This window comes from Sceloporus occidentalis, unplaced genomic scaffold, assembly GCF_023333645.1.
Source record: "Sceloporus occidentalis isolate IW3139 unplaced genomic scaffold, rSceOcc1.0.p SCAF_61, whole genome shotgun sequence".
In the NCBI taxonomy this organism is placed as follows: Eukaryota; Metazoa; Chordata; class Lepidosauria; order Squamata; family Phrynosomatidae; genus Sceloporus; species Sceloporus occidentalis.
In genome coordinates, this window is record NW_028317041.1 from 4,389,440 (window position 1) to 4,414,344 (window position 24,905).

The 24,905-nt window shown below is 44.4% G+C and overlaps 1 protein-coding gene across 3 annotated transcripts in view; it reads left to right on the forward strand.

The window, feature by feature from the left end:
- LOC149287427 (TBC1 domain family member 9-like) overlaps positions 1–11,527 on the forward strand; it is a 37,980-nt gene extending 26,453 nt beyond the window's left edge. The window contains exons 16-21 of one of the 3 annotated variants that reach the window (XM_089492870.1): positions 481–721; positions 1,607–1,672; positions 3,421–3,522; positions 3,821–3,895; positions 4,146–4,249; positions 10,823–11,527. In XM_089492870.1, coding sequence (XP_089348996.1) covers positions 481–721; positions 1,607–1,672; positions 3,421–3,522; positions 3,821–3,895; positions 4,146–4,249; positions 10,823–11,527 — 1,293 coding nt within the window. The remainder of the gene's footprint in view (positions 1–480; positions 722–1,606; positions 1,673–3,420; positions 3,523–3,820; positions 3,896–4,145; positions 4,250–10,822) is intronic. The other 2 variants (XM_089492871.1, XM_089492872.1) reach the window with 2 other exon arrangements.
- The last annotated feature ends 13,378 nt before the right edge of the window (positions 11,528–24,905 follow it).

Genomic DNA, 24,905 nt, shown 5'->3' on the forward strand with positions numbered 1-24,905 from the left:
TTCCCTCTCCCATTTCTTTGTATCTCTCAATGGCTCCCCTTTTTCTTGAGCTCTGCTCCTCTTTTTCTACCTACCTCTTCTTTTTCTCTCCCTTTTCATACTCCATCTCGGTGCACACAGCTTCAATGCTGAGCATGAGGATATGAAGTCATATCACGTAGGCCTTCACCAAAACATTACATATTTAGCTGCCCAAATGTAGACTTTTGGCATTCCACGTATCATACAAACAGTTCGTGATTATGAGGGGTATTATATATGTTTTGCGGATAAAATTTTTGGACAGTTATCTTAACAAGATGTGAGTTCTGTCCGTGTTTATCTCCAAGCTCCAGCATGTTTTTACATTGCTCGTTACACTGAGAGCATCTGCCATGTCGATCTGGATTGTAACACCAGCCACACTGATAAAGTAAAGGCACGATTTGCCCCACTCTCTTGAAACCATATGCAAAATGCAAATGTACTTATTTTTTTTAGGCTGAGCATCTTACCAGCTGCTACTGGGGAGGAAACAGCGGTGCCGGTGACCGTCATGACCCTAGCCTTCCTTATCTTGAGCAGTACCGCATAGACTTCCATCAGTTTAAGGGAATGTTTGCCCTGCTCTTCCCCTGGGCATCCGGAGCACGCAGCGATATCATGGCACTGCGCTTGTTTAGGCTGATTGATGAAAATGGAGACGGCTTGATCAACTTCCGAGAGTTTGTCTCTGGCCTCAGTGAGTACAGTTTTTGGCACAGCCGTCTATAGCCCATCTTTTTTCAGTATCTTGTTGTACTGAAGGAACATCTGGCATCACGTCAAGATAAAAATGTGAAAAAAGTAATTTCGTTAACAATCTTGTGTTTTAATTTGAAATTGCCTTCTATGTGTCGTCATTACGTTGACTTTTAGTAGATTTAACATGTTGTTTTTTGGGGTCCAGAGTTTACCTACATACTATATATACATCCATGTACCTATCTTTACATATATGATGAGAGCATGCTCTCTGCCTTATCCAGAGGTTAATGTTTGGGTCACTGGTTAGAATGAAATTGTGACGTCTGTCACCTCCACAAGTGCATTTTCTTTCGAGATGTGTATAAAACATTGATGTCCCAATTCTGACCCTCTCATAAGGATACCTGTGTGTGTGTGTGTGTGTATCTATATGTGTATATAAATATATGGTGTGTAATTGTTTAAGGTTTTATCTCAATTAAACATCTCTAATTTAGCTCTTTAGCATGTTATTCATATAGAGTTTGGTTTATCTATGTTTATCACTTATAGACAGTTCTGCTTGTTTTTTGTGTGTGAGGGACCTCTACTGGCCAAAATGCAGAGGGGTTTTTTTCTCGACAAAGACATCAAACCTGACCAATTCATTTTGTTCCTTTTTTCTGTCTGCTTGTGACAGAAATAAGTGGGTGCAGATAACATCTGTGGACTGACCCGTGAAAAATGCCAGCTTCAGGGAAAACAGCCCCCCAATTCCCAGGCATATGGTAGTCAGGGAATAGTGGAAAATACAATCATATTTTTTAATTTCTAAAAGTGGTGTATAACAAAACATTTACCTTTACTACTGTTGTTTTTATTTGTTGGTTTGTCTTAATAGGTGCAGCGTGCCACGGTGACCTCACAGAAAAACTCAAGCTGTTGTATAGGATGCACACATTGCCAGGTAAGCACATGTCGCAAAGTAAAGCCGGGTATGTACATACTCCAAGGAGGTGTTAGGGTGCATACAGGCAGAGGTAACACATATGTACACGGCCTGAATACTCTAAGGAGTCTGTTTCCCTATGTAAGCTTACAAGAAAAGAGTATGGAAGAGGTATACTACAGGACTAAGATCATTGCTGTCATTTGTGTTTTTTATATGTTATGTGAAACTGTTATGCTTAAGTCTAAAATCAGAACGGATACATATAAATGTACCCTGGGGTCCCCGAGTGCACCCATCTTACTCTTACCTGCTGAAGGGAGCACAGGTTGAGGTGACTTTTGGGAAGCTTGGTCGCTAGGATTGGTGACAGTTCAGACCTGACTTGAAAACACGAGTGTAACTTATATATGTAAATCTCGTTATACCTTTTATATACAGTGGCAAGAAAATGTAAGTGAACCTTTCAGAATTACCAGCATTTATGTATACATTTGTCTAAAAATAGAATATGATCTTCATCTAAGATACAATATATATTGCCTAATAACACACAAATTATTGTCCCTATTAAATACATAATTCAAACATTCACAGTGTGGGTTGGAAAAAGTATGTGAACCCCTAAGCAAATCACGTCAACAAAAGCTAATTAAAGTCAGGAGTTGGCAAACCTGGAGTCCAATCCATAAAACAGGATTGGAGGATTGTTTCAGAGCTACTTTGACAAAAAAAAAAACACTCAAACGTTTTGATGTGAACCATGCCTCACAAAAAGGAAATCTCAAAAGACCTGCATTTAAGATTTGTTATTTTGCATAAAGCTGGAAAGGGTTACAACACAGAGGAAGCCACTGCTCTGCAACTTAACATCGCTGTTCACCTAAAGTGTGCCAAAGAGCACCCCAACACTCCACAATGCCACTGGGAAAATCTTTTATGGACTGATGAAACTAAAGTCGATTTGTTCAGGAAGAAAATGCAGCACCACGTAAAAAAAGTAAAATAAACAAAAATGCACTGCATACCCAGATGAAAACATAACCCCGATGGTGAAGTATAGTGGAGGGAGCATGATGATTTAGGGCTTCTTTGTTGCCTCAGGTCCTGGACAGCTTGGCATCGCCAAAGGAAAAATTATATCACAAGCTTATTAAGATAGTGTCAGGATTTCCACCAGCGGAAGCTCAGTCGAAGTTGTGTATTGCAGCAGGTCAATGGCCCTGAGCATCAAAGTAAATCTACAGGCCTAGTCAGAGCCTAGGTCTTAACCCATTAAGAGATGCTGTTGGATGACCTCAAGAAAGCCATTCACACCAGACATCCTAGGAATATGGCTGAGCTTAAGCAGTTCTGTAAGGAAAAATAGTCTAAAACTCCTCCTGGTCATGATTTCTGATCCGCAGCTTACCAGAAGCACTTGTTTGAGGTTATTGCTGACAAAGGAGGTTCGATCAGTTATTAAATCCAAGGGTTCACTATCTTTTTCCACCAGCACTGTGAGTGTTTAATGAGTGTGTTCAGGAAAGATTATTATTATTTGTGTGTTATTAGCTTAAGCACATTGTGTTTGTGTTTGTCTATACTTGAGGCTTAGATGTAGATCAAATCACTTTTTAAAAACAATCCAGAAAACCAGGTAATCCCAAAGGGTTCATTTTCTTTTTCTTGCCACTGTATATGTATATGTATGTGTCTGGAGTGCAAGATGCTAAAGTTCTAACATGATTACAGAGTCACTATTTTTGTTTCATTCTGTAATGTAGACCTGTCCCTTGACCAAGAAGAACCAGACTCTGCTTTTGAAGCCACACAGTACTTTTTTGAAGATCTCACGCCAGAATGTAGCCAAGGTAGGCTAATTTATTGTTGACTGATTCATTTACAAGAGGGACGTTGTAAACCCAATTAGGATCATCAGAGGCAGCTGAAGCCCCTAACACTGAATGAGCTGTTGGATGAACTGTAGTGGACAGGTATTGGTAGACAAAATCATGCAAATGGTGTCAGACTGATTTTACCTTTGTCCAGTAAACAGCAAAGACTTCCGTTCATGCAGTAAAAAAAGATAGCTCTAAAGAGAGGTCTGGGGACAAGTTTGTAGTGACAAAAATTAGTGTTCTATTGTTATACAGTGTCTAAGAAATTTCATGTGTTGTCATTCAGTTGAAGCACTCCAGTCAAGACCAAAACCAAGGGCAGAAGATGGCTGTGTGTCTCTCAGTTTAAAAACAGATAAAGGTAATCTATAATCCTAAATATATGTGCGTGTTGTAGCTGATACCAGAACATAAAGTGGACCTGTCTTCTACAAACCTGTCATCCACCGCAGGTAAGTACATTATTTTATATATACAATATGCTAGCAAAATTGGAAAACTGGCTAGTTAAATATATAGGTAAACTTGTACCCTCTATTGGCATTTGTTGATCTGTAGAATGACTATGATGGCAGTTTTTGGAGTTTTTTTTGCACTATTTTGTTTTCTAGGCAAAAAATCAGCAAGCCAGGATAATCAGCTTTACTTTCGCATATGGGCACAAGAAAACAGGACCAGGCAAAAGGTAGCCCAAGAATTACCCAGATTAAATCAGGTACTGTAACTGATCCTTTACAGAAGAAGTCAGATTTGTATCCTATAATAGGTAAATTGTAAATGTTATATGGAATGTTGTGAGACTGTGAAAAATGTTCCTCCTCTGGAATATACAGGTAATATATACTAACCTAGGTCTTGGCATGGCATACAGTATCTGGGTGTATACGTGCCATTTCAAGGCATCCCATGAGATGTAAGACCTGAATTACATAGTGTCCCTAAACTAAGACAAAACTGTTAGGCGTCAAAGCCAAATATCTATGATAAAAAGAGTTAATGAGGTGTGTAAAGTCTGCTTTCTTAAGTATGATATTTTTTCTCCTCCAACCTCAGTACATCTTTTGGAAGCTTGCCTTTTGCCTTGGTTTAGTAACACGGTATCTAAGTTGAGGCTCACCTCCCATGGGGTGCTTTGATGTGGCAGGTGAGCTTTGGCCAAAAGTTGGCTTAAAGCCTCATATTTGTTGAAATTTGTAGGGTTTTCAATTTTATAGCAAGACAGGAGGCTTCATATTTTGCATATCCTTCTTTACTGATTACCTCCAGCAGCAAAGGAGTTAACAACAAACAATAAAAAAAACAACCAATCAGAAACAAGTAAAGTCTATATCAATCTCAGCAGACTGCAGCTCCTCCTCTTTCTTTGCTGCTTGCCTCCAAAGGTGAGAACTTTCCATGTCTATATATATTATTAATATATAACACATTGCGTATATTGTGCGTTTTTTTATTTCATTTTCCCTTTTTATACTATTGGCCTTTCATTTCCGTCTACCGTTTATTTCCTTTTTCATCTAAGTTTTATTGTCATCGTACCTACCTTACCCTTTTCATCACGTGCTCTTCCTCTCTCCTCCCGCGGCGGCTCTTCTGCCCGGCGGTGAGTGTTTTCCCCTCACGTGGGCAGTGTTCTGCCCTGGTAGGTCCCCTGTCTAGTGCGGTGCCGCGCGGCCTCTTTTTAAGACCGCACCGGCACCGTTACCGTTACTTCCTCGACCCTCGCGCGGCGCGGCCGTTTGTTCGGCCGCCCCGTGGTCGAGTTGTCCTCCGCGGCGTGGTGCCGGCTCCGGACCGCGGTCGGCGGTATCCCTCGTTGCCGCACATCGTGCGTTCGTTCCCGCCACCACGCCGCGTGTCTGGGCCTTATTTCTGCCGCTAGGGGCTTATCTGCCGCCTTGCGCTCCCGTTTTTCTTGGCCCCCGTCCCAGGTGGTCTTTGCAGACCCTTTTTGGTGGGTCTGTTGCTTATATTTTGGTTTTTTCTTTTGTTCTTTAGCAGGTTTTGATTTTTTTCTTTAGGTTTCAGTTTCTGCATTTTGTTCTAATCTACCCCTACATGCTTTGCATGGATATAGGTGACCCCTATACCCTGTATGTGTCCAGGCTTCGGCCCAGTTTGCACCACACTGCCCCTGTCTCTCTGCAGCCATTTATTCTCAAGCCCTTACCTGAATTGTTGCAGGGGTGAACCCCCCTTCTTTTCCTTGTCTGCCACGAGCTTTTTTCTCCTGGGTGAACCCCACGCACGCTTCAGGGGTGAACCCCCAAGATTCATGCATTAACCATGTGTTCTGTTTGTGTTTTCTCCACCACAGAATCACATTAGCTTACGTGCGTTATGTCTGAGGAATCCAACACACAGATTCCTGCCGCCTTTCAGGCCTGGCTCCACTCTGCCTTGGCCGCCTCGCTGCCCGCCGCTTTGGCCGAGGTTCAGTCTGCACGCCCGGATCACCCACTTGCCTCCCCCGCTCGGGGCGATGGTTTTGAGGCGGACGCCTCTCTCTCCCCGGCAGACCCAGATGGCTCACGCAAAAGGGCCTGGAATGACGTTCCTCCAACTGCAGACAAGGGCAAAGCCCCATTAAAGAAGGTCAGGAGCGTGGCTCTTCCCTCCTTTCAGGAGCCCGATGCCTCGCCATTCCACGACCTGGCCGCGGAATATGAGACCCTCGATGAATACCATGCGGGTTCCTCGGGCCTCGCCTCCCCTCCTATTGCGGATCCAGCCAAGGTCCCCGTTCCGGAACGCGCCGGTCCCTCTACGGCCGTTCAGGATCAACCTTTCAACATCACGGATGAGGCTGGTCTGCCCCTGTTTGATCCTCGTGAGTTACGCCATCCTCGTTCGGCGGAGTGGACCCCTTCTTCCCACATCGCGGAGTTCCTCAAGTTTTGGCTCCGTCGCCCACTCGACAAAGAGGTTCGTCAGAGGCTCCGGTCTGAGTGCCCGCGCCCGACCATCCCGGCTAAGGTGTCTAATACACCTGAATTTGACCAGACCTTTGTGACCTTCCTGACCAGGAATGGCAAAGACCCCCGCAAGGGGATTGAATTGGGCCTGCGTACCGCGCAGGACAAACTACTGGATGTAGCTGGTCCGCTCACCCAAGTTTTTCAAATGGCCGATGAGGCTCTGACTGATGGTTCACCGCTCGACCCGGGCTTGGTCCGTGACTGGATCCAACGCGCTGTTTGCCTGTTGGGGAATGCCAATTGCGCCATCTCGACTGAACGGCGACGAGCGGCCCTTTTTAAGATGGATGCCAAGTTAGCGGAGTTGGCTCCCAAGGAGCTGGGTCCCGACGCCAACGGCCTGTTGTTTGGTGAACGTTTCCTCAAGGACCTCAACCAACACGTGAACGCGTTTACTTCTCTCAACAAGGCGCAGGTGTCCATGCGGCGAGTGTTCCGGTCTGGGAATCGTTTTTCCCCCAAGGCTGGCCGGCAGAGGGGTCGTGCCGCCAGCAGAGCAGCCTCATTCGGCGCAAGACCCCGTTTCCAGACGGAGGCTTCCACCTCGTACCGCACGCAGTACCGCTACCCTGACACCCGTGGCGCCTACAGAGGACGAGGCTACACGTCCTTCCGCGGGAGATCATCAGCTGGTAAGCTTTGTCCCCTTCCTCCCTCATATACCCGTCGCGGGCCGTCTGGCTCGCTTCTCTCATGTGTGGTCTTCCCTCACCTCGGACCCTTGGGTCCTTCAGACCGTGGGGGGGTTTCGTCTCGAGTTCCTTTCGACTCCTTTTCAGTCCTTCCCTCCGCCTTTCCCCAGACTTTCTCGCGATGCGGCGGCGTTAGTGCACGCAGAGCTTGCTTCCCTGCGCGACAAGGGGGCAATAGAGCGGGTTGCGGGGCCCCCGTGCTTCCTCAGCAACATTTTTCTTGTGCGCAAGAAGTCGGGCGAGTTCCGCCCTGTCATCAACCTGCGCTCCCTCAACTCGCACATTGTGTACAGGCATTTCAAGATGGAGGGCATCCATCTGTTGCGCGACATCCTCAGGGAAAACGATTGGTTTACCCGCCTCGACCTAAAGGATGCTTACCTTACAGTGCCCATTCATGTAGACGACCGGAGATTCCTCCAGTTCCGTTGGTCGGGCCGGCTTTGGCAGTTCACGTGCCTCCCCTTCGGCCTGAGTTCCGCGCCCTGGTGTTTTACCAAACTCCTCAAGCCGGTCATGGAGTCCCTCCGCGCCCGCGGCGTGCGCTCCATCATCTATCTCGACGACGTGCTCCTTATGGCGCGCGACGTGGATACTCTTCGGCGGGACACCTCCCTTACGGTACAGCTCCTTCAGGACCTGGGGTTTGTCATCAACCAGGCGAAGTCCGTCTTAGTCCCCACTCAGACCATTCAGTTCCTCGGCTTCACCGTGGACTCGGTGGCGGCGGTGCTCAGGCTCCCTCCTGCCAAGGTCATCTCCATCAAGAAGGAGATTCGGTGGTTTCTCAAGCGCCCCCTTGTGTCCCTCCGGGACCTGGCCAGGGTGATAGGTTTGCTTTCCGCGTCCATTCAGGCCATATTCCCGGGTCCGTTGCACTACAGGGCCCTTCAACGTCTGAAGACGCGGCGCCTTCGGGAGTCCCTTTCCTACGACCGTGTGATTCCCCTGTCGGACGAGGCCCGCTTGGAGCTTCGCTGGTGGTTGACTCACATGGACGCCTGGAACGGCCGGGCCATTTTCGGGTCGTCCCCAGACTTCGTCCTCGATTCCGACGCCAGCCTGGGTGGCTGGGGGGCGGCTTGCGGCGACTCTGCTACCGGGGGTCTCTGGACCCCCGAGGAGCAGGACTTGCACATCAACTGCCTGGAGTTGCTGGCCGGGACTTTCGCGGTGCGCAGTTTCACGAAGAACGTTACCCACTGTTCCCTTGTCCTTCGCATGGACAACGTGTCCGCGGTGCGTTATATCAACCACCTCGGGGGTCCCAGGTCCAAGCTCCTTACGGAGCTTACCAAGGACCTTTACCAATACTGCCTGGACAACCACTTGTCCATAAGGGCGGAATACCTTCCCGGCAAGGACAACCAGGTGGCGGACTGGTTCTCCCGGCACTGGAGGGATGCGAGCGACTGGCGTCTCCTTCCCAGCGTGTTTCACTCCCTTCACCTCTCTCGCGGTCCTCTCCACTTGGACCTTTTTGCGACCCGGGCCAACCGGCAGACCGACGCTTTCTTCAGCTGGCTGCCGGATCCTCTCTCCCTAGCAGTGGACGCGTTTCTCCAGCCCTGGCCGCCACAGGGAGCTTACGCTTTTCCTCCATTTGCCCTGATCCTTCGGACTCTCCACGCTCTCCGTCGGCAGGGGGTGACGATTGTGTTGGTGATTCCGCTTTGGAGGTCTCAGCCTTGGTTTCCCCTCTTGTTGGAGATGTCTTGCGAGGATCCTCTGATTCTTCCGTGCTCTTGGGATCTGCTCCTGGATCCCGTGGGGAACCCTCATCCCCTCGTCCTGCAGGACCGGTTGCTTCTCGTGGCCTGGACTGTTTCAGGGGTTCCTGGCAGGTGTCGGGCTTATCGTCTGCGGCTCGCGACCTACTCTGGGGATCCTGGGCTCCCGGCACCAGGAGGTCCTACCTCCAGGCTTGGGGCGTCTGGTGTCGCTGGTGTGTGGCACAGCACTTCGATCCCTTTACGGCACCTATAGTGGCGGTGTTAAATTTCTTTGCCCATCTGTTTTCTCAGGGCAAGTCTTATCGCACTATCAATTTATTCCGCTCGGCCATCTCGGCGGCTCATGTCCCGTTGCACGGTTTCGGGGTTGGCAAGGACCCGTCGGTTTGTCGTCTCCTTCGCGGCATTCGCGTTGCGCGCCCTCCGTCTGCTCGGTACTCTACCTTTTGGGACGTCTCGCGGGTTCTCGACTTTCTGGAGGGTTGGCCGGATAACGACCGTCTGTCCTTCAGACAACTCTCCGCTAAAACGGCGCTTCTCTTGTGTCTCGTGTCCTTCCGGCGGGTGTCGGACATCCGCGCTTTTGATGTTAATTCGTTTTCTTTTTCCCCGGTGGGCGTCCTGGTTTCGGTCCGGCACCGGACCAAGTCTCATTCCTTGTCGGTCTCGTACCCGTACTTTCCAGCTCATCCGCGTCTTTGTGTCGCTAACTGCGTTAAGTCCTACCTTGCCGTCTCTCTTCCGTTCCGTTCCTCCTCTGGCGGTCGGCTGTTTATCTCCTATGTTCGCCCTTTTAAGCCGGTTTCTTCTCCCACTCTCGCTCGGTGGATCCGGTGGATCCTTAGTCTCGCCGGTATCGACGGGACTTTTGGGGCGCATTCGGTCCGGGGCGCTGCAGCCTCGGCTGCTTTCTCCGCGGGCTCTTCCCTGTCGGATGTTTTGGCGGCGGCGGACTGGTCTCGGGAATCTACGTTCCGAGCCTTTTATTTTCGTCCCGACGCGCATGCTGCTTTTTCTCTTCTGTCGGGGCGTTAAAAATGCAAAATATGAAGCCTCCTGTCTTGCTATAAAATTAGGGATTAACCTAGCCTTGGTGTAGAGTTAATCTAAATTTTATTAAAGACAGGAGGCGAGTATTTTCCCCCCCTTACTTGCTCTGCCCTGCCCTTGTTCTCTGTTCTTGGTTTTTATGGCATATGTTTTTGCATATATTCTCTTGTCTCGTTTCGTGCGGGCTGTTTGCCGCTTTGTATGTGGTTGCTCTTGTGTTTGTTTTTTATGCATGCGCGGCTGTTCAGTTCGCTTGGTGCTCTCATTTCTGCACTTCTCCTTTCAGGCCGTCCTTCTGCGACTTAGTGTGCTGACTGCGGGATGCTGAGGTTTTTGCCTTCATTTTCGATTGTTCCGGTTCCATTCTCGTTCTGTTCCTGTTTCGGCATCTTCGCAAAGAAAGAGGAGGAGCTGCAGTCTGCTGAGATTGATATAGACTTTACTTGTTTCTGATTGGTTGTTTTTTTTATTGTTTGTTGTTAACTCCTTTGCTGCTGGAGGTAATCAGTAAAGAAGGATATGCAAAATACTCGCCTCCTGTCTTTAATAAAATTTAGATTAACTCTACACCAAGGCTAGGTTAATCCCTAATTTTGCTGTTTTCATATCTTACTGTCGCACAGACATAATGTGTACCGATCTGCTCTAGAGCAATTGTTTTGAAGTCTATGCAATGTATTTTATTTGGAACTGCAAACAAGACAATGTCTGTAATGGTGACTGCAATATTGGCATGCTTTTATTAATAAAAGTATTATACAGTATATATTTATAGCTACTAACTGCATAAGTTGTTTTCTCGGATTCATCATAACAAACCTTTCTTTCAAACTTGTAGGGTCAGTTTATTGAATTATGTAAGACCATGTACAATATGTTCAGTGAGGACCAAAATGAGCAAGAACTTTATCATGCCACTGCAGCGGTCACCAGCTTATTACTTGAGATTGGAGAGGTGGGCAAGTTCTTCTTAAACCAGACCATGGAAGACACAGAAAACGGCAGCAGCAAAGAGGTCCCAGATAAAACCTTTGTTGAGAAGTCGGTTGGTGGATACTGCTATGACCATGGTGGAATGTTTGCAGAGAAGCCTGTTTCCAGAGACTCTGTAGAAAGGATACATTCAGATCAGATGGACGAGGTGAAACTTGAAGATTCTTCTCCAAAAGGCAATGGAGCCTGTTCATCCATGCTTATATCAGATGATGACACTAAAGATGACAGTTCTATGTCCTCATACTCTGTTTTAAGTGCTGGATCACATGAAGATGAAAAATTGCAGTGCGAGGATATAGGGGATGACACCATTTTAGTACGCAGCCAACACAAAGGCGTTTTGTCTTCTGATAGCACCTTGGACAGGGATTGGGCCGTTACGTTTGAGCAATTCCTGGCTTCTCTCTTGACAGAGGGAGCCTTGGTGAGATACTTTGACAAGCCAGTGTCCATGATGGCTAGAATTACCAATGCAAAGAATGTCCGGATGATGGGTAAAGCCTTACCCTCATTGAGTGACTATGATATCTCAACTATCTCTGGATAAGGGGAAAAGCCAACGAAAAAGCACAAACTTCTACCTTTTTTTTTTTTTAACAAAAGATGGTCAAATTGCAAGATATCATTGAATATGAATATCAATGCAATATGCATTATGCCCATGCAATATGAAAAATTGAATATGAAAAGCAATCCATTTTGATTTTTTTGGAGCGAAGGGAAAAAACTATTTGCACAACTGGTAGAAATAGAATGGTGTACTAACAATGCAACCTGCATATTATTTAAGATCTTGGTATAGGGATGGTTTTCAAACTATTTTAGGTAAAAAAAAAAAATAATAACACAATGTACAAATTTTTAGATATGATGAATATTAAACACAAATTGATGATAAAATGTTAACATTATTTGGCATCTTCTATATATTATACACAAAAGCTAATTAAAATTAGTCCTTGCCCATGTTACAAAGTATCATAAAATCTAATATACCGGTAATCAAATATGATACGTTTTATATTAGCTTTGTTTTGCAGACTTTAAAAAAAAAAAAAAAAAAAAAGGGGATAGCTACTTAATTGTATATGCAGCTTAAATATATATATAAAAAAAAATAGTATTTGCCATTTAACCCATCAAGTACGAAAGTGAAGAGCATTGCTTTAGGGGTTAAGTCTTGAGCACCTGCACTTTGATTCTTCCTGCTTGATTTCCCAACTTGCCCATTTTCATTTTTCAAAGAATGCTGATATGTTTTATTTTTCAGGCCATACATGTTACTTTGTATAGTACTTCTGTTTTGTACATATTGCTCTTTTTAATCTGCTTTTATTTTAACTATTGTATATAAAGTGAGAAGTGTCATGACATACATGTCACTGAAATGTCATTTAAAACTGCTGCTGCTGTTTACGAGAAAGGTACATTAGGGTATTTTATTTACTAAAATAATCCCAGACCTATCCCATAATAATTCTTTAAATTATTGGTGTCTCTACATTCACAAAGGAGTATACAACATATTACGAATAAGTGTCTGGAATTACTGGCATAAAGAAAATAAATGTAAGTGAAAAAAAGTTTTTATGGTATAGACTTTTCAAAATTACTCTTGCAATCAACATCACCTGTGAATGGGAAAAATGAACAAATAAAAGTAACAGAAAATGCAGGGTGGAAACCTGTACATAGACCAAAAATCGGGGGTCAGGAATGCCAAACTGTCAATGTTAACTACATTATGAATTTTGCTTTTTATTTCTGGGAAAGATAGAATGGTCCAATTCCATACTCCGCAATGACCTGTTTAGCAGTTTCTAAGTCCAGTTCTCCAGAGAAAAGGGGTCAGCTTCCAGTTCTGGGACGGGAGGTTGCCCTATCATTTCTGTCACTGCTTTCGTCTACCCATGGCATAAGATAATATATCCACTACGACACCCCCTGTGGTTCACACACAGTATAATTAATTGTTATAGGTTAATCTTGTACAAAATAATAGGGAAGAACCGAGACACCATTTGGTAACTTTAGAACTTGTTAACAAAGTGGTTGTTCGCATTGGTGTAATATATAGACCCCTGGACACACACAGAATCTTGACCATCTGCACTTGAAGAAATTACTAAAATGTCAATTTAAAAAAAAGGTTACCATTATGGGGGACTTTAATCTCCCTGATATAGATTAGACATCCTAAATTCTTTACAGGACTGTGTCTAAAGCAGTTGGTAGAGGAGCCAACAAGGGAAGGCAATGGTTGAGCGGCAGAAGGTTGTAGTTAATGGTCTATATTCAGAGGAAGGACTTGACTAGTGTGGTACCTCAGGGGTCAGTATTGGGATCCGTACTTTTTAAAAATTGTATTCTTGGTATTACAGAAGGTCTTAATGGTAAGCTATGTCCTTTTGCAGATGATATAAAGGTCTGCAACAGGGTAGACATTCCTAATGGAACAAGACAATTGACTTAATTAGTAAATCAGAGTGTCAGGTGCAGTTTAATGTTGATAAATGTAAAATAATGCACTTGGGAATAAAAAATATAGCATTGGGTAAACTGATCTGTCAGTGACAATGGAAGACAGGGACCTAGGAGTAATTATTTTTGATGATTTAAAGGTAATCAGACACAGCAATAAAGCATCTACAAAAGCAAGCAGGCTCCGGTCAGACCTCACCTAGAGCTGGTATGACCTTCTAATCGCAACAAATCTGCTCCAGAAGGTGAAAAATCAAAGCACTCATTTTGCGTTTCGTGGTGAATATTCGATTGGCCCTGGGAGGTTAAAAAGGGTGGGTGGCCGCACCCCACAACACATTCTGCTGATTCAACAAACTGTGTTACAGATGAAAAAGTGTATCTCACTGTCTGCGCCATAAAGGTGTGCATGTTTTCAGTAAAAGGGATCCAGACGGTTAACCAACCTGTTTTTTAGAGAACTGGAAAGGCTTCTTTGGGAGACTTCAGCTTACAAAGAATACATCTGACCTTTAAACTCGGTAGCAACTTTAGTAATCCAATGGAAACAGAGGCAGCTCAAGGTTATTGGGTCCCAATGTATAAGACTTTTTGGGACCTCATCTTTAAGACAAGTAAAAAAAAAAAAGAATATTCTGCTTAAACCAAGATACGCAATATTTATAGTGCTATACATTTATGGCCTTTCTTACCAAAATGTTAAAAGTTGTCCTTAAAATCCACGCACATTGCCCATAATGAATAACTCGCATTTGTCCTAACCCTTGATATGTTTATAATTTATATAGTACACCTAATGAACCAACAACACACTATGCCATGCAAATAGCTGATGCAACATCATGCACATTTACTTTAACAAAAATGACGCAAAAGAAGGCAAACAGTTGACACCCCCCCCCCCCCCCGACATGGGCTTTAAATTCTATACATCAGTGGGATTGAGCGACAACAATCTTTGTACTCACCTTCAGAGTTCATCAGCCTTCTATACGTGTAACTGATGCAAGCTATATAGCCAGAGTTTAAAAACCAACAGGGATGTTTGTCTCCACATTTCGCTACTGATATGCCAGTGTACAGAAGTTACAAATCAGTAGCTTTTGTTACAGATATGCTGTTACAGAAATGGTGAGCATTTTCTTCAATGTAACATTTTTGTATAAAGTGATTCATTAAACATATTAAAGACTCAAAATGTGTCTTGATACCCCTTCTTTCCAGTTGAAGTTGTCTCCCACTGCCCCTATGCTGCCGCTTTGGAGAGGGTAGGGAGCTTTAATCTCCATGGCACTGAAGAAAACATATGTATTGGATTAATATGATATTGTGAAGTATGGAATATCTGCACTATACATCTTGTGAAGTATGGACTGTCTGCTATATGTAATGTCTTTTACCATCTTCTGCATTACTAAGCAACGTTTTCACTACATGCTTGCGGATCCTGTAAGGATCCCCTATAGTAATAGAGCTCAATTCCATTTCATGAGCGGTGATTGGCTGTTGGTGACCAGATCACTGTCTGCAACCACCCAACGAAAGCAGCTTCTATTTTCTAAAGGACAAGCTCCTTTCTGATAAACTCAAGAGCATTGTAGAAATATTTAGGATGTCTCCAAGAGAAGCCAGTAAACTAACTGAATTAATAATGTAATGTAATGTCAAGCGAATGCATACAATACCCCCATTAAACTGTACTTTATTTGAAGCTCTTGACCTTATTATAATAATGACAGTATAGCAGACAAGTGGGTAATAATGTTTTGCTCTATCCAGTCTGAGAGCTAGTTGAAGCCAGATTGGTTAGACTTTGCCCCTGTTTTCTATATTCCGCTATGGAATTGCTACTGATTAGATGAATTAGCAAGATACTGTGTTTGGCAGTAGGAGCCGAGGCTAGTGAATACGTTCTCGGCTAGAATGCTGGGAAGCTTCTTTTCACCTGGATCCCCACTGAAATCCATAGACCACCCATGTAAGAAAGCATCTGGGTATATGCATTATACTGAATACAATAGCTCTTCTTTTCGTATCTATACCTTTATAGTAAAATTGTCTAAAAGGCTGAATGGTATAGCTGGGGGAGCTTCAGCCAGCTTATAAGGTGAGCTGTGTGGGTGTGCAAGCCAGAGTTAAGTGTAAGGGCAGGCTGACCTGGGAGGGGTAATTGCTGCTGGCAGTCGGGCACTTAGCAGGGCTCTGTGATGCTACACTAATGCACATACAAGAACTTCAGTATTCACCTGCTGGGTTTCACTCATCTTGCAAGCACCTTGATAAACCAGGCCTGGAGACTCCGGTTCAAGCTCAGCCCATGCAGCATCCAGGCCAGCTCCCTCCCCTCAACTCAAGAGATTTGTAATACAATTTTAAATATGTCACTCATGGGATGTTTTTTTTTTATACACCAACCAGCCATAACATTATGACCACCTGCCTAATATTGTGTAGGTCTCGCTTTTGGCGAGACTCATCGAGGCATGAACTCCACTAGACCTGGGAAGGTGTGCTGTGGTATCTGGTACCAAGACGTTAGCAAGAGATCCTGTAAGTCCTGCACGTTGCGAAGTGGGGCCTCCATGCATGCATCCTGGTGCCACGTGTTCTCCAGGTAAGCGACATCCACATGATGTAAAAGAAAATGTGATTCATCAGACCAGACCACCTTCTTCCATTCCTCCGTAGTCCAGTTCTTATGCTCATGTGCCCATTGTAGGATAGGAGTCAGCGTGTGCACCCTGACTGGTCTGAGGCTATGCAACTCCATACAGCAAGAAGCTGTGATGCCCAATCGTCTAGCCATCACAATTTGGCCCTTGCCAAAGCCATTTGCCCATTTTTCCACCTTCTAACACATCAACTTTGAGGACAAAATGTTCACTTTGCTGCTGAACACATGCCAAGAAATGTTGGAGAACATTTTTATTATGTTGCTCTGGAATATTTTTATGATAGTAATTTATACCACATTGACACTTTTCAACCCTGTTGTGTTGAATTATTTATATGCCGGAGAAAGGACAGACGGGCCAACTGACAAACCAGGCAAAATCCCGGATGGCCACTGGCCAACAGAGCACGATACTCCTATAGCAGATGGGGTGCTAAAATGTGAGGCAATGTGCGGCAAATGCCCAGAGGGCCGCTGGCTGACAGTGCTACACTTTAATCTGGAGCGGCAGATCATGTGCTGCAATGCATTGCTGCCTGCTGGAAATGCCTGGCTGCACACTGCGTGAGTAAGAAAACAATGTGTAGCCACATCAGGGCCACCTTTTCATGCCAATTCCAGTACTGGTTAACACATAATGTATAGTTTACTGGGCAGAAAAATTTGTCCTGGAAAAAATGGCAGATATGACCACTATTTTACGTTTGTAGGATCAATAAAATATGCTGTTTACATGAATGTGAGTGTCCATATGTAAATAAATAGAAGGTTTAGATGCTAGGTCATGTTAAATAACATGTCCATCATTTTTGAGATCTTCACAAAAAGTTGCAAACAAATTAATACCCTTCATTTCTGCATAAGAAAAGTAAAAAAAAAAAACCAAAAAAAAAACCAGAGGTAAGCACATTAGAAGAGTTTAGATAGGACCATGCTCTATACCTGCCCCTCACACACCCACAGTGACCAAAACCGGCTACAACATATCACCAGAGGTGTGTCACGGACAGAGTATCACCATAAAGTACAAGTCATCATAAAGATAACAGGGGTAAAAGTGCATGGTTGGAACAGCACATCTGGACGCAGAGAACAGTCAGCATAAGGAAAAAGGGAAAGGTTCATTTGAACGCAGATTATCTAAGGATCAGGTCAAAGTTGAGATGACACAATGGCAATACAGTTAACGACATTGGGATTTCTCAACGCTTATCTACTGTACTGTATAGACTTGGTAATTATTACAGATAAATTAGATTTGCTTGAGTTTCTTAGCATTTATTGCAAGTACCAGCTGTTATAGCTCATGAAATGATTGTGACGCCATCAGACTGTGTGTTTTTTTGCCAGTGGGCAGAACACCTTAGCTTATCGATCTGCTTATTGACATTTATGGCTTATTTCCAAAGACATCAAATATTAGTGTTGTTTTTTAAAGGGTAATCTCCTTTACTCTATTTCCCAGTTGTTTCTTCCTTTACCTCCACCACCTCCACTCTTCTTTATACTTTTCTCCGTAGATTAACCCATGGGCTTCTTTCTCTTCTTTATTTGTTTCCATCTCTCACTGTTCATTCTTCCAATATACGGGTGATTGCCAGTCTCACCCTCTTCTCCCTTCCATCCAGGGGCGTAACTAGAAACCTCAGGGCCTCGGTGCGAGAATCTGTTAAGGGCCCCCCCCACCCCCAACCCATCTATCCCTTTCTCACTATCTACCCTCTCCCTCCCTACCCCCCCTTCTCACGATCTCCCTCTCCCTCCCTAACCCCCTTCTCACGATCTACCCTCTCCCTCCCTACCCCCCTTCTCACAATCTCCCCTCTCCCTCCCTACCCCCCCTTCTCACAATCTACCCTCTCCCTCCCTACCCCCCTTCTCACAATCTATCCTCTCCCTCCCTACCCCCCCTTCTCACAATCTACCCTCTCCCTCCCTACCCCCCCTTCTCACGGTCTACCCCCCCTTCTCACGATCTACCCTCCTGTAGATCTACCTCTCCTGTGTTGGGAGCGTGAGTCTCGGGTGCCGGCGCTTCACTGCTGAGCGCCGGCATAAGACGTCATATGCCGGCGCTCTGCGTGAAGCGCTGCCACCCGAGACAAACGCCTCACGCTCCCAACACTGCACTCTGGGCAGCGCTGAGGCAGCGCTGAGGCAGGCGACGGCGGCGGCGACGGCGGCAGCAGCGGGGAGCAGAGGCATCCTAGATTTCTGTCAGTCAGGGGGGCCCAAGAGTTGCTGAGCGGTCGTTTTCAGCAACCGCTCGGCACCCCTTGGGCCCCCCTGACTGGCAGAACTCCAGGGCCCGGTCGCAGTCGCGACCCCTGCGATCCCGGTAGTTCCGCCACTACTTCCATCCCTTTATTCAGTAAGCCCTTTTGTCCCTCCATATTTTATACAACCATCTAATAAATCAGAGAAATCCATTATACTCAGGGCCGGCCTTTGGGGTGTGCGACCTGTGCGACCGTACAGGGCGCCACACTCCAGGGGGCGCCGCCGCGGGGTCCGCCGCCACTGCTGGGTTCGCCGCCGCCCCCTCTGCAACTAAATTAAAACATCTGGGGTTTTTTTGTTTTGTTTTTTTTAACTTTATTTAACATCCTCCATGTTAAATAAAGTTTTTTTTGAAAAACAAACAAACAATGTTTTAATTTATGTCCCGGGCAGGGGCGCCGAGCGGTCGCTTGTGAAGTTTTCAGCAACCGTTCGGCGCCCCTCACTCTCCGTGACTCCATCGCGGTGCCGCGTTTCATGCTGAGCGCCAGAATATTCCGGCGCTCAGCTGTGAAGCGCGCACCACGGGAAGAAGGACGCCTCCCGCTCCCACCGCTGGACTCAACAAGGTAAGTAAGGGGAAGGGACAGAGGGCGGGGGTCAGTGAGAAGAGGGGGGGTCAGTGAGAAGAGGCAGAGGTGGTAGATAGTGATACAGGGGGATAGATAGTGAGAAAGGGGGGTTTTGTTACAAGTTTTTATTCCTTTCTTTTTTGGGGATGGGGGTGCGCCAGAGGAGTAGTCCGCACAGGGCGCCAGAACACCTAAGGCCGGCTCTGATTATACTTAATACCTGAATTACAATGTTAGGGGAGAACATGTACTCTGAATACGTAGGCTGTGCAGCAGACCGGTCAGAGCTGCAATTTCTATGTGTCTACGTTTCTAACTGCAACAAGAATCCCAAGAGGTTATGCTGTGAATCCCACAGGATCTGGAGACGTTTCCTGAGATACGAGTGGAGGCCTGCTTGTGTTACTGTGCCTACATTTCCCTGAGGAACCACTTGCTATCCCAGCATTTATTTAGTGTTAAATAAACCTCTAGTGAACCCGGTCATAACTAATAATAGTCCTAGGCCCACTCTCAAATTACTGTTGGGGGATGATACGGATGGGTTGATAAACGATGGAGAACCTCTGATTTGTTTTGATTATAACGATAGTTTAATGAAATGAGTGGTCAGGAACGCCATCGGTGGTCTGGATGTTCCATGTCATGAAGTGCATGCGTCAGATGGTGCATTTCTCAACAGGACTAGAGATGCTATTTTGGAGTATCTCAATGAAAATAAGTGTATGACTCCATATCAGCATGGGTTTACAAGGGATCGGTCCTGTCAAACTAACCTGATCAGCTTTTATGAGGAGGTGAGCTCAAGACTGGATCGGGGTGAATCGCTGGATGTCGTATATCTTGATTTTTCCAAAGCATTTGATACGGTGCCACATAAAAGGCTGGTACATAAAATGAGCATGCTTGGGCTGGGGGAGAATGTGTGTATGTGGGTAAGTAACTGGCTCAGTGATAGGAAACAGAGGGTGGTTATTAATGGTACATACTCTGAGTGGGTTACTGTTGCTAGTGGGGTACCACAGGGTTCAGTTTTGGGTCCTATTCTTTTTAATATATTTATTAATGACCTTGTAGAGGGATTGTATAGTAAAGTATCAATCTTTGCAGACGATACTAAGCTCTGTAACGTGGTTAACACAATAGAGGACAGTGCACGATTACAAATGGATCTGCATAGGTTGGAGGCTTGGGCTGGGATGTGGCAGATGAGGTTCAACACAGATAAATGTAAGGTTATGCACATGGGGAAGAAAAATCCAGGCTGGGAATATGTATTAAATGGGAAAACACTGGGGACGACTGACATGGAAAAGGACTTAGGAGTTTTAGTTTTAGCGACCAGTGTCAGGCAGCTGCTGCTAAGGCAAATAAAATCATGGGGTGCATCAAAAGTGGCATAGATGCCCACGACAAGGAAATAATTCTACCACTGTACAAGTCACTAGTCAGACCACACATGGAATACTGTGTACAGTACTGGGCACCAGTGTACAAGAAAGATATAGTGGAGCTGGAGAGGGTTCAAAGACGGGCAACCAGAGTAATAAGGGGAATGGGAGGACTACAGTACCCAGAAAGATTATCAGAATTAGGGTTATTTAGTTTGGAAAAAAGACGGTTTAGGGGGGATTTAATAACTATGTATAAATATATAAGGGGACCGTACAGAGATCACTCCCAGGACCTATTTATACCCAGGACTGTATCTATAACAAGGGGACATCCTCTACGGTTGGAGGAAAGAAGGTTTCTACACCAGCACAGACGGGGGTTCTTTACAGTAAGAGCGGTGAGATTATGGAACTCTCTGCCAGAGGAAGTGGTTATGGTAAACTCAATAAAAGAGTTCAAAAGGAGCCTGGACGTGTTTCTTGAAAGCAATAATATTACAAGTTATGGATATTAGATTAATAGGGACAGAACGTTGATCCAGGGATTTATTCTGATTGCCATATTTGGAGTCGGGAAGGAATTTTCCCCCTGGTATGGGGCAATTGGCATCTGCTTCATAAGGGTTTTTTTGCCTTCCTCTGGATCAACACAGTAGGGACACAATATGTATATAGGTTGAACTTGATGGACTTCGGTCTTTTTTCAACCTTATGAACTATGTTACTATGTTACTAGGACTTTGACCATAAACACATTGGAACCAGCCCTGCATTACCACTAGGCTCTTGTCCTGTTTTGTAGCGTCGCATTGTAAAGTTATCCCTTGACCTAACTTAGTACTGAATTGCTTTCTGCCAGGGACCATGCTGACCCTTTGAATTTTCAAATAATAAAAGATGAGATGCACAACCATACAAAAAGGTACAAAAATATTTATTATTTCATGAATATACATGTACCAAAACCAATAAAGGCAAATAACAGGCCTCAATAGACCTCAGTCAGGTTAATGCAAATACAAAACAAGATACCCAATTAAAAAAGCATTTAGAAAACAGGGCAAACCCTCAGTTTCGGCTAAAAGTCTTCCTATTTTGGTTGCATATTTTGTTTTGTATAAAACCAATTGGTTTATTGAGACCTGAATGCAATTGTTGACTTATTTGACTATTTTGGTTTTGGTATGTATATTTGTGCTATAATAAGATTTTATAATCTTAACATTTTGTATATTTTTTTTGTGCAACTTATCTTTTATTATTTGATATTGATTTTGCAGTTGTTGTGGAACTGCTAGAGGGCTTTTTCTTTGTTTTTGTTAATTTGTATTATTGACCTTTGAGTTTTCAAACCAGATCCTCTATACTTTTTTTTTTTCTTTTTAAGGGTAATGTTTTAAAAAGAGACGTAAACACAATTCTTTACCCAGGCATATATATCATTTATGACTTATTTTTTTAGCAATAATGACCGGAAACAATGCTGATAATTTAGTGAAGGCTATTTTTTTGAACTTTGGCCATCTTTCCTTCTCTTTGAAAATAAATACTTTTATGACTCTGTTATTATATAACCTTTGTTTCATTGTAGTCACAAACAGAAATCACTTCGTCATGAATGCAGAAACAATTTATATTTTATTTAATTTACATTATAGACACAGCTCTGGTTAACAGGTCATTATGGTATGCAAGCCCAGGTTGTGGCTTATGGAGGAGGCAGGGGCAGCTGTTTTAAGCTCTCATTTCTATCACACTTGCATGTTTTGTTGGGTTTTTTTTGTAGGGGCCCCATAAATTATTATTATTTTTTAATATAGCGTCATCAGATTCCACTGCACTGTACAAAAGGTAGACAGAACATAACAATGAGTATATAATATAACAAGATGACATACAGAAACAACAGGTGAGGAGGGCCCTGACAAAATTATCTTACAATCTAGAGCAGACCTGGGCAAAGCACGGCCCGCGGGCCACATCCGGCCCGCTGAATAGCTCGGACCGGCCCGCAAAGAGTGTCCTGGTGACTCACCAATGAGTCCGGTGTCAGCAACGGGAAGCAGCGAAACTATGCACTCCGAAGCCTTGTTCATTTTGTTCACTTCTGTGCTGTGCTAATAGTTATTCAGGCCTTACTTATTCAAGCACCTCTACCAATGACGTAGGCTTGAATAACTTTATTAAACAGCACATAAGTTAACAAAATGGACAAGGCTTCGGAGTTTGTAGTTTCACTGCTTCCCGATGCTGAGTAAGTGATGCCACTGTAACTTCTGAGTGCCAGGATGCTCGTTGCGGACCTTGGGGAGTGCCAGGACAATCGTTCCACGCTCGTCATTTACCATTTTTTTAAGAAGGGATAGTATATGTATGCAGTATACATGTATTGGTAGAATGAAGTTAAGGGCTCATGCACACTGCTGTAGTTTCGCCCGGGCCGTAACCCAGGCGAAACTACGGCGTGCTGCTGCGGAGAGGAGATGGGAGTGCTCCTTACCGCTCCCCTCTCCATTGGCAGACACGGGGGCCGCGCCGTAAAACGGGGTGAAACACCGGTTGCTCACCGCGCCGTATTACAGCGCCATTCATTTTCAATGGCGGCCGTATTCTGGCCGCAAATCGGGCGGCTGGAATACGGCCCCATTACGGCAATGTGCATGGAGCCTTCGTATGTTGGTCTGGCCCTCTAAAACCATTCCAATTTCTCATGTGGCCCCATGGGAAAATTAATTGCCCACCCCTGATCTAGAGGATAAGTGTGGACCTTATGTTAATCTTTAAGTATTCTACCAGTGGAACGTTTTGCTTACGCACGGCAGATATGGAGCAGTCGGCTGGCCAGCGTCTACCCGTGGCAAGCATCATCTACACACATAGTATTAAACCGGCAATAGGATGCAGTTGCTACCCAGCAGCCGGACTATGAACATACGTCATTTGATTAGGACAGTGTATACATGCATGTATACATTAACAGATTGGACGCTTTATTACTCTGTTGCCCCTGGACCCCTCCTGTTATTATGCCATAGAATACAAACACAGATCTGATGAATGCGTCATATAATCCATGCCTGATTAAAACTAAATGTGCTTTATTGCCATTTATCGGTTCATTACACACCCTATGCAGACTATAAATTGTACTTGTATTTTCATTTGAGCGTATGCACTTGGGTATATTATCAAAAAGTAGAATCTATATATTCATGTTTAAATAGAAATACAATAACAGACACACGTGGAAAAACAAAGCTTGTCTGTCTGTATTTAAGAATACTTTAATCAGCTTTAATATCTTCTTTACATATTGCACATACTTATTTTGTTTATATAAATACGTGTTTATTTGTTTGCTCTACTTATTAGTTATGGGTAAATTACTCATGTATTTATTTAGCACAATGCTTTCAGTAGGTGATAACAAGAAAAATAGAATGACTGGGACAGCCTAATTTGTTTGTTAAATATTAATACTTAACTTTTATTAAATCCAATTTAAAATAATATTTAAGGACTGATTGGCATACCTGGGAACTCTCCAGGTTTGACCCGGAGATTGCCGGGTGAGCGCTGCTCCTTCCGGTTCTCCGGGTCAAGACCCAAATCCTCCGCTCCCCGCCCATTTATCCTTTAAATGGGGGTGTTTCCTGCTGCCGTCAGCGGGAACTCCCATTAACGTTGGTGTTAAAAAAGGTATTGGACCACATTCAATGACCCATGTAAATCCTAATTAATTTAACGGAGGCGAATTGCGATTCAGTGACGTCTAAAATCAACTTAATAAGGGTAGACTATAGACAATAACAGCAAAATAAAATATCACAATGAAAGCCAAAGCAAACATCTGCACTCATTGTAAAACTTAAAAATATTGGAAATTACCTTAGTTTCAAAATAAAAGAAAAATCACTATCAGGTATCTATGCTACTGCAAACAACAGTGTCGCCGGGCCACAAGTTCTGTATCATTTAGATTGACATTTGCAACAATGCCAAATAATAACCAATACCTAATAACGTTATAATACAAGAAAGATTGGCTCAAGGACATAAGGGCACCATGGGAGGCCCCTTCCATAATCATTGTTTCCCTGTACCTTAAGTTAGCTTTTAAATTGTTGTAGTAAAGTCTTGTTAATCTTGTGTGATGTAATTCAATTACGTATTGATGTGATTGAGCCCTTTTGTTCTGTTGTTTAATACCTGGTTGCTGTCTTGATTTTTCTGTGGATAAATATGCTATATTCTGTTCAATAAAATGTTCCTTCTTGCTGTACTCAATTGAACATAGCAGGGTTCTGAGGAGCGCATGCTGACTGGTGCTGGAAGTGATTTCGGGGACAACAGCAGGATACATGTGGGTGATCTCTAGGAGTGACTACAGCTCTCTTGGTGGACCCGTTACAGGAGTCATCTGAAAGACAATTTCATTAGCTTAGGCTGATGGTCTGTGGCTGTCAGTGGACCCACTAATTTAGCAAGAGTTGTCTGGTGAGGAAGATCCTCATGATTTATTAG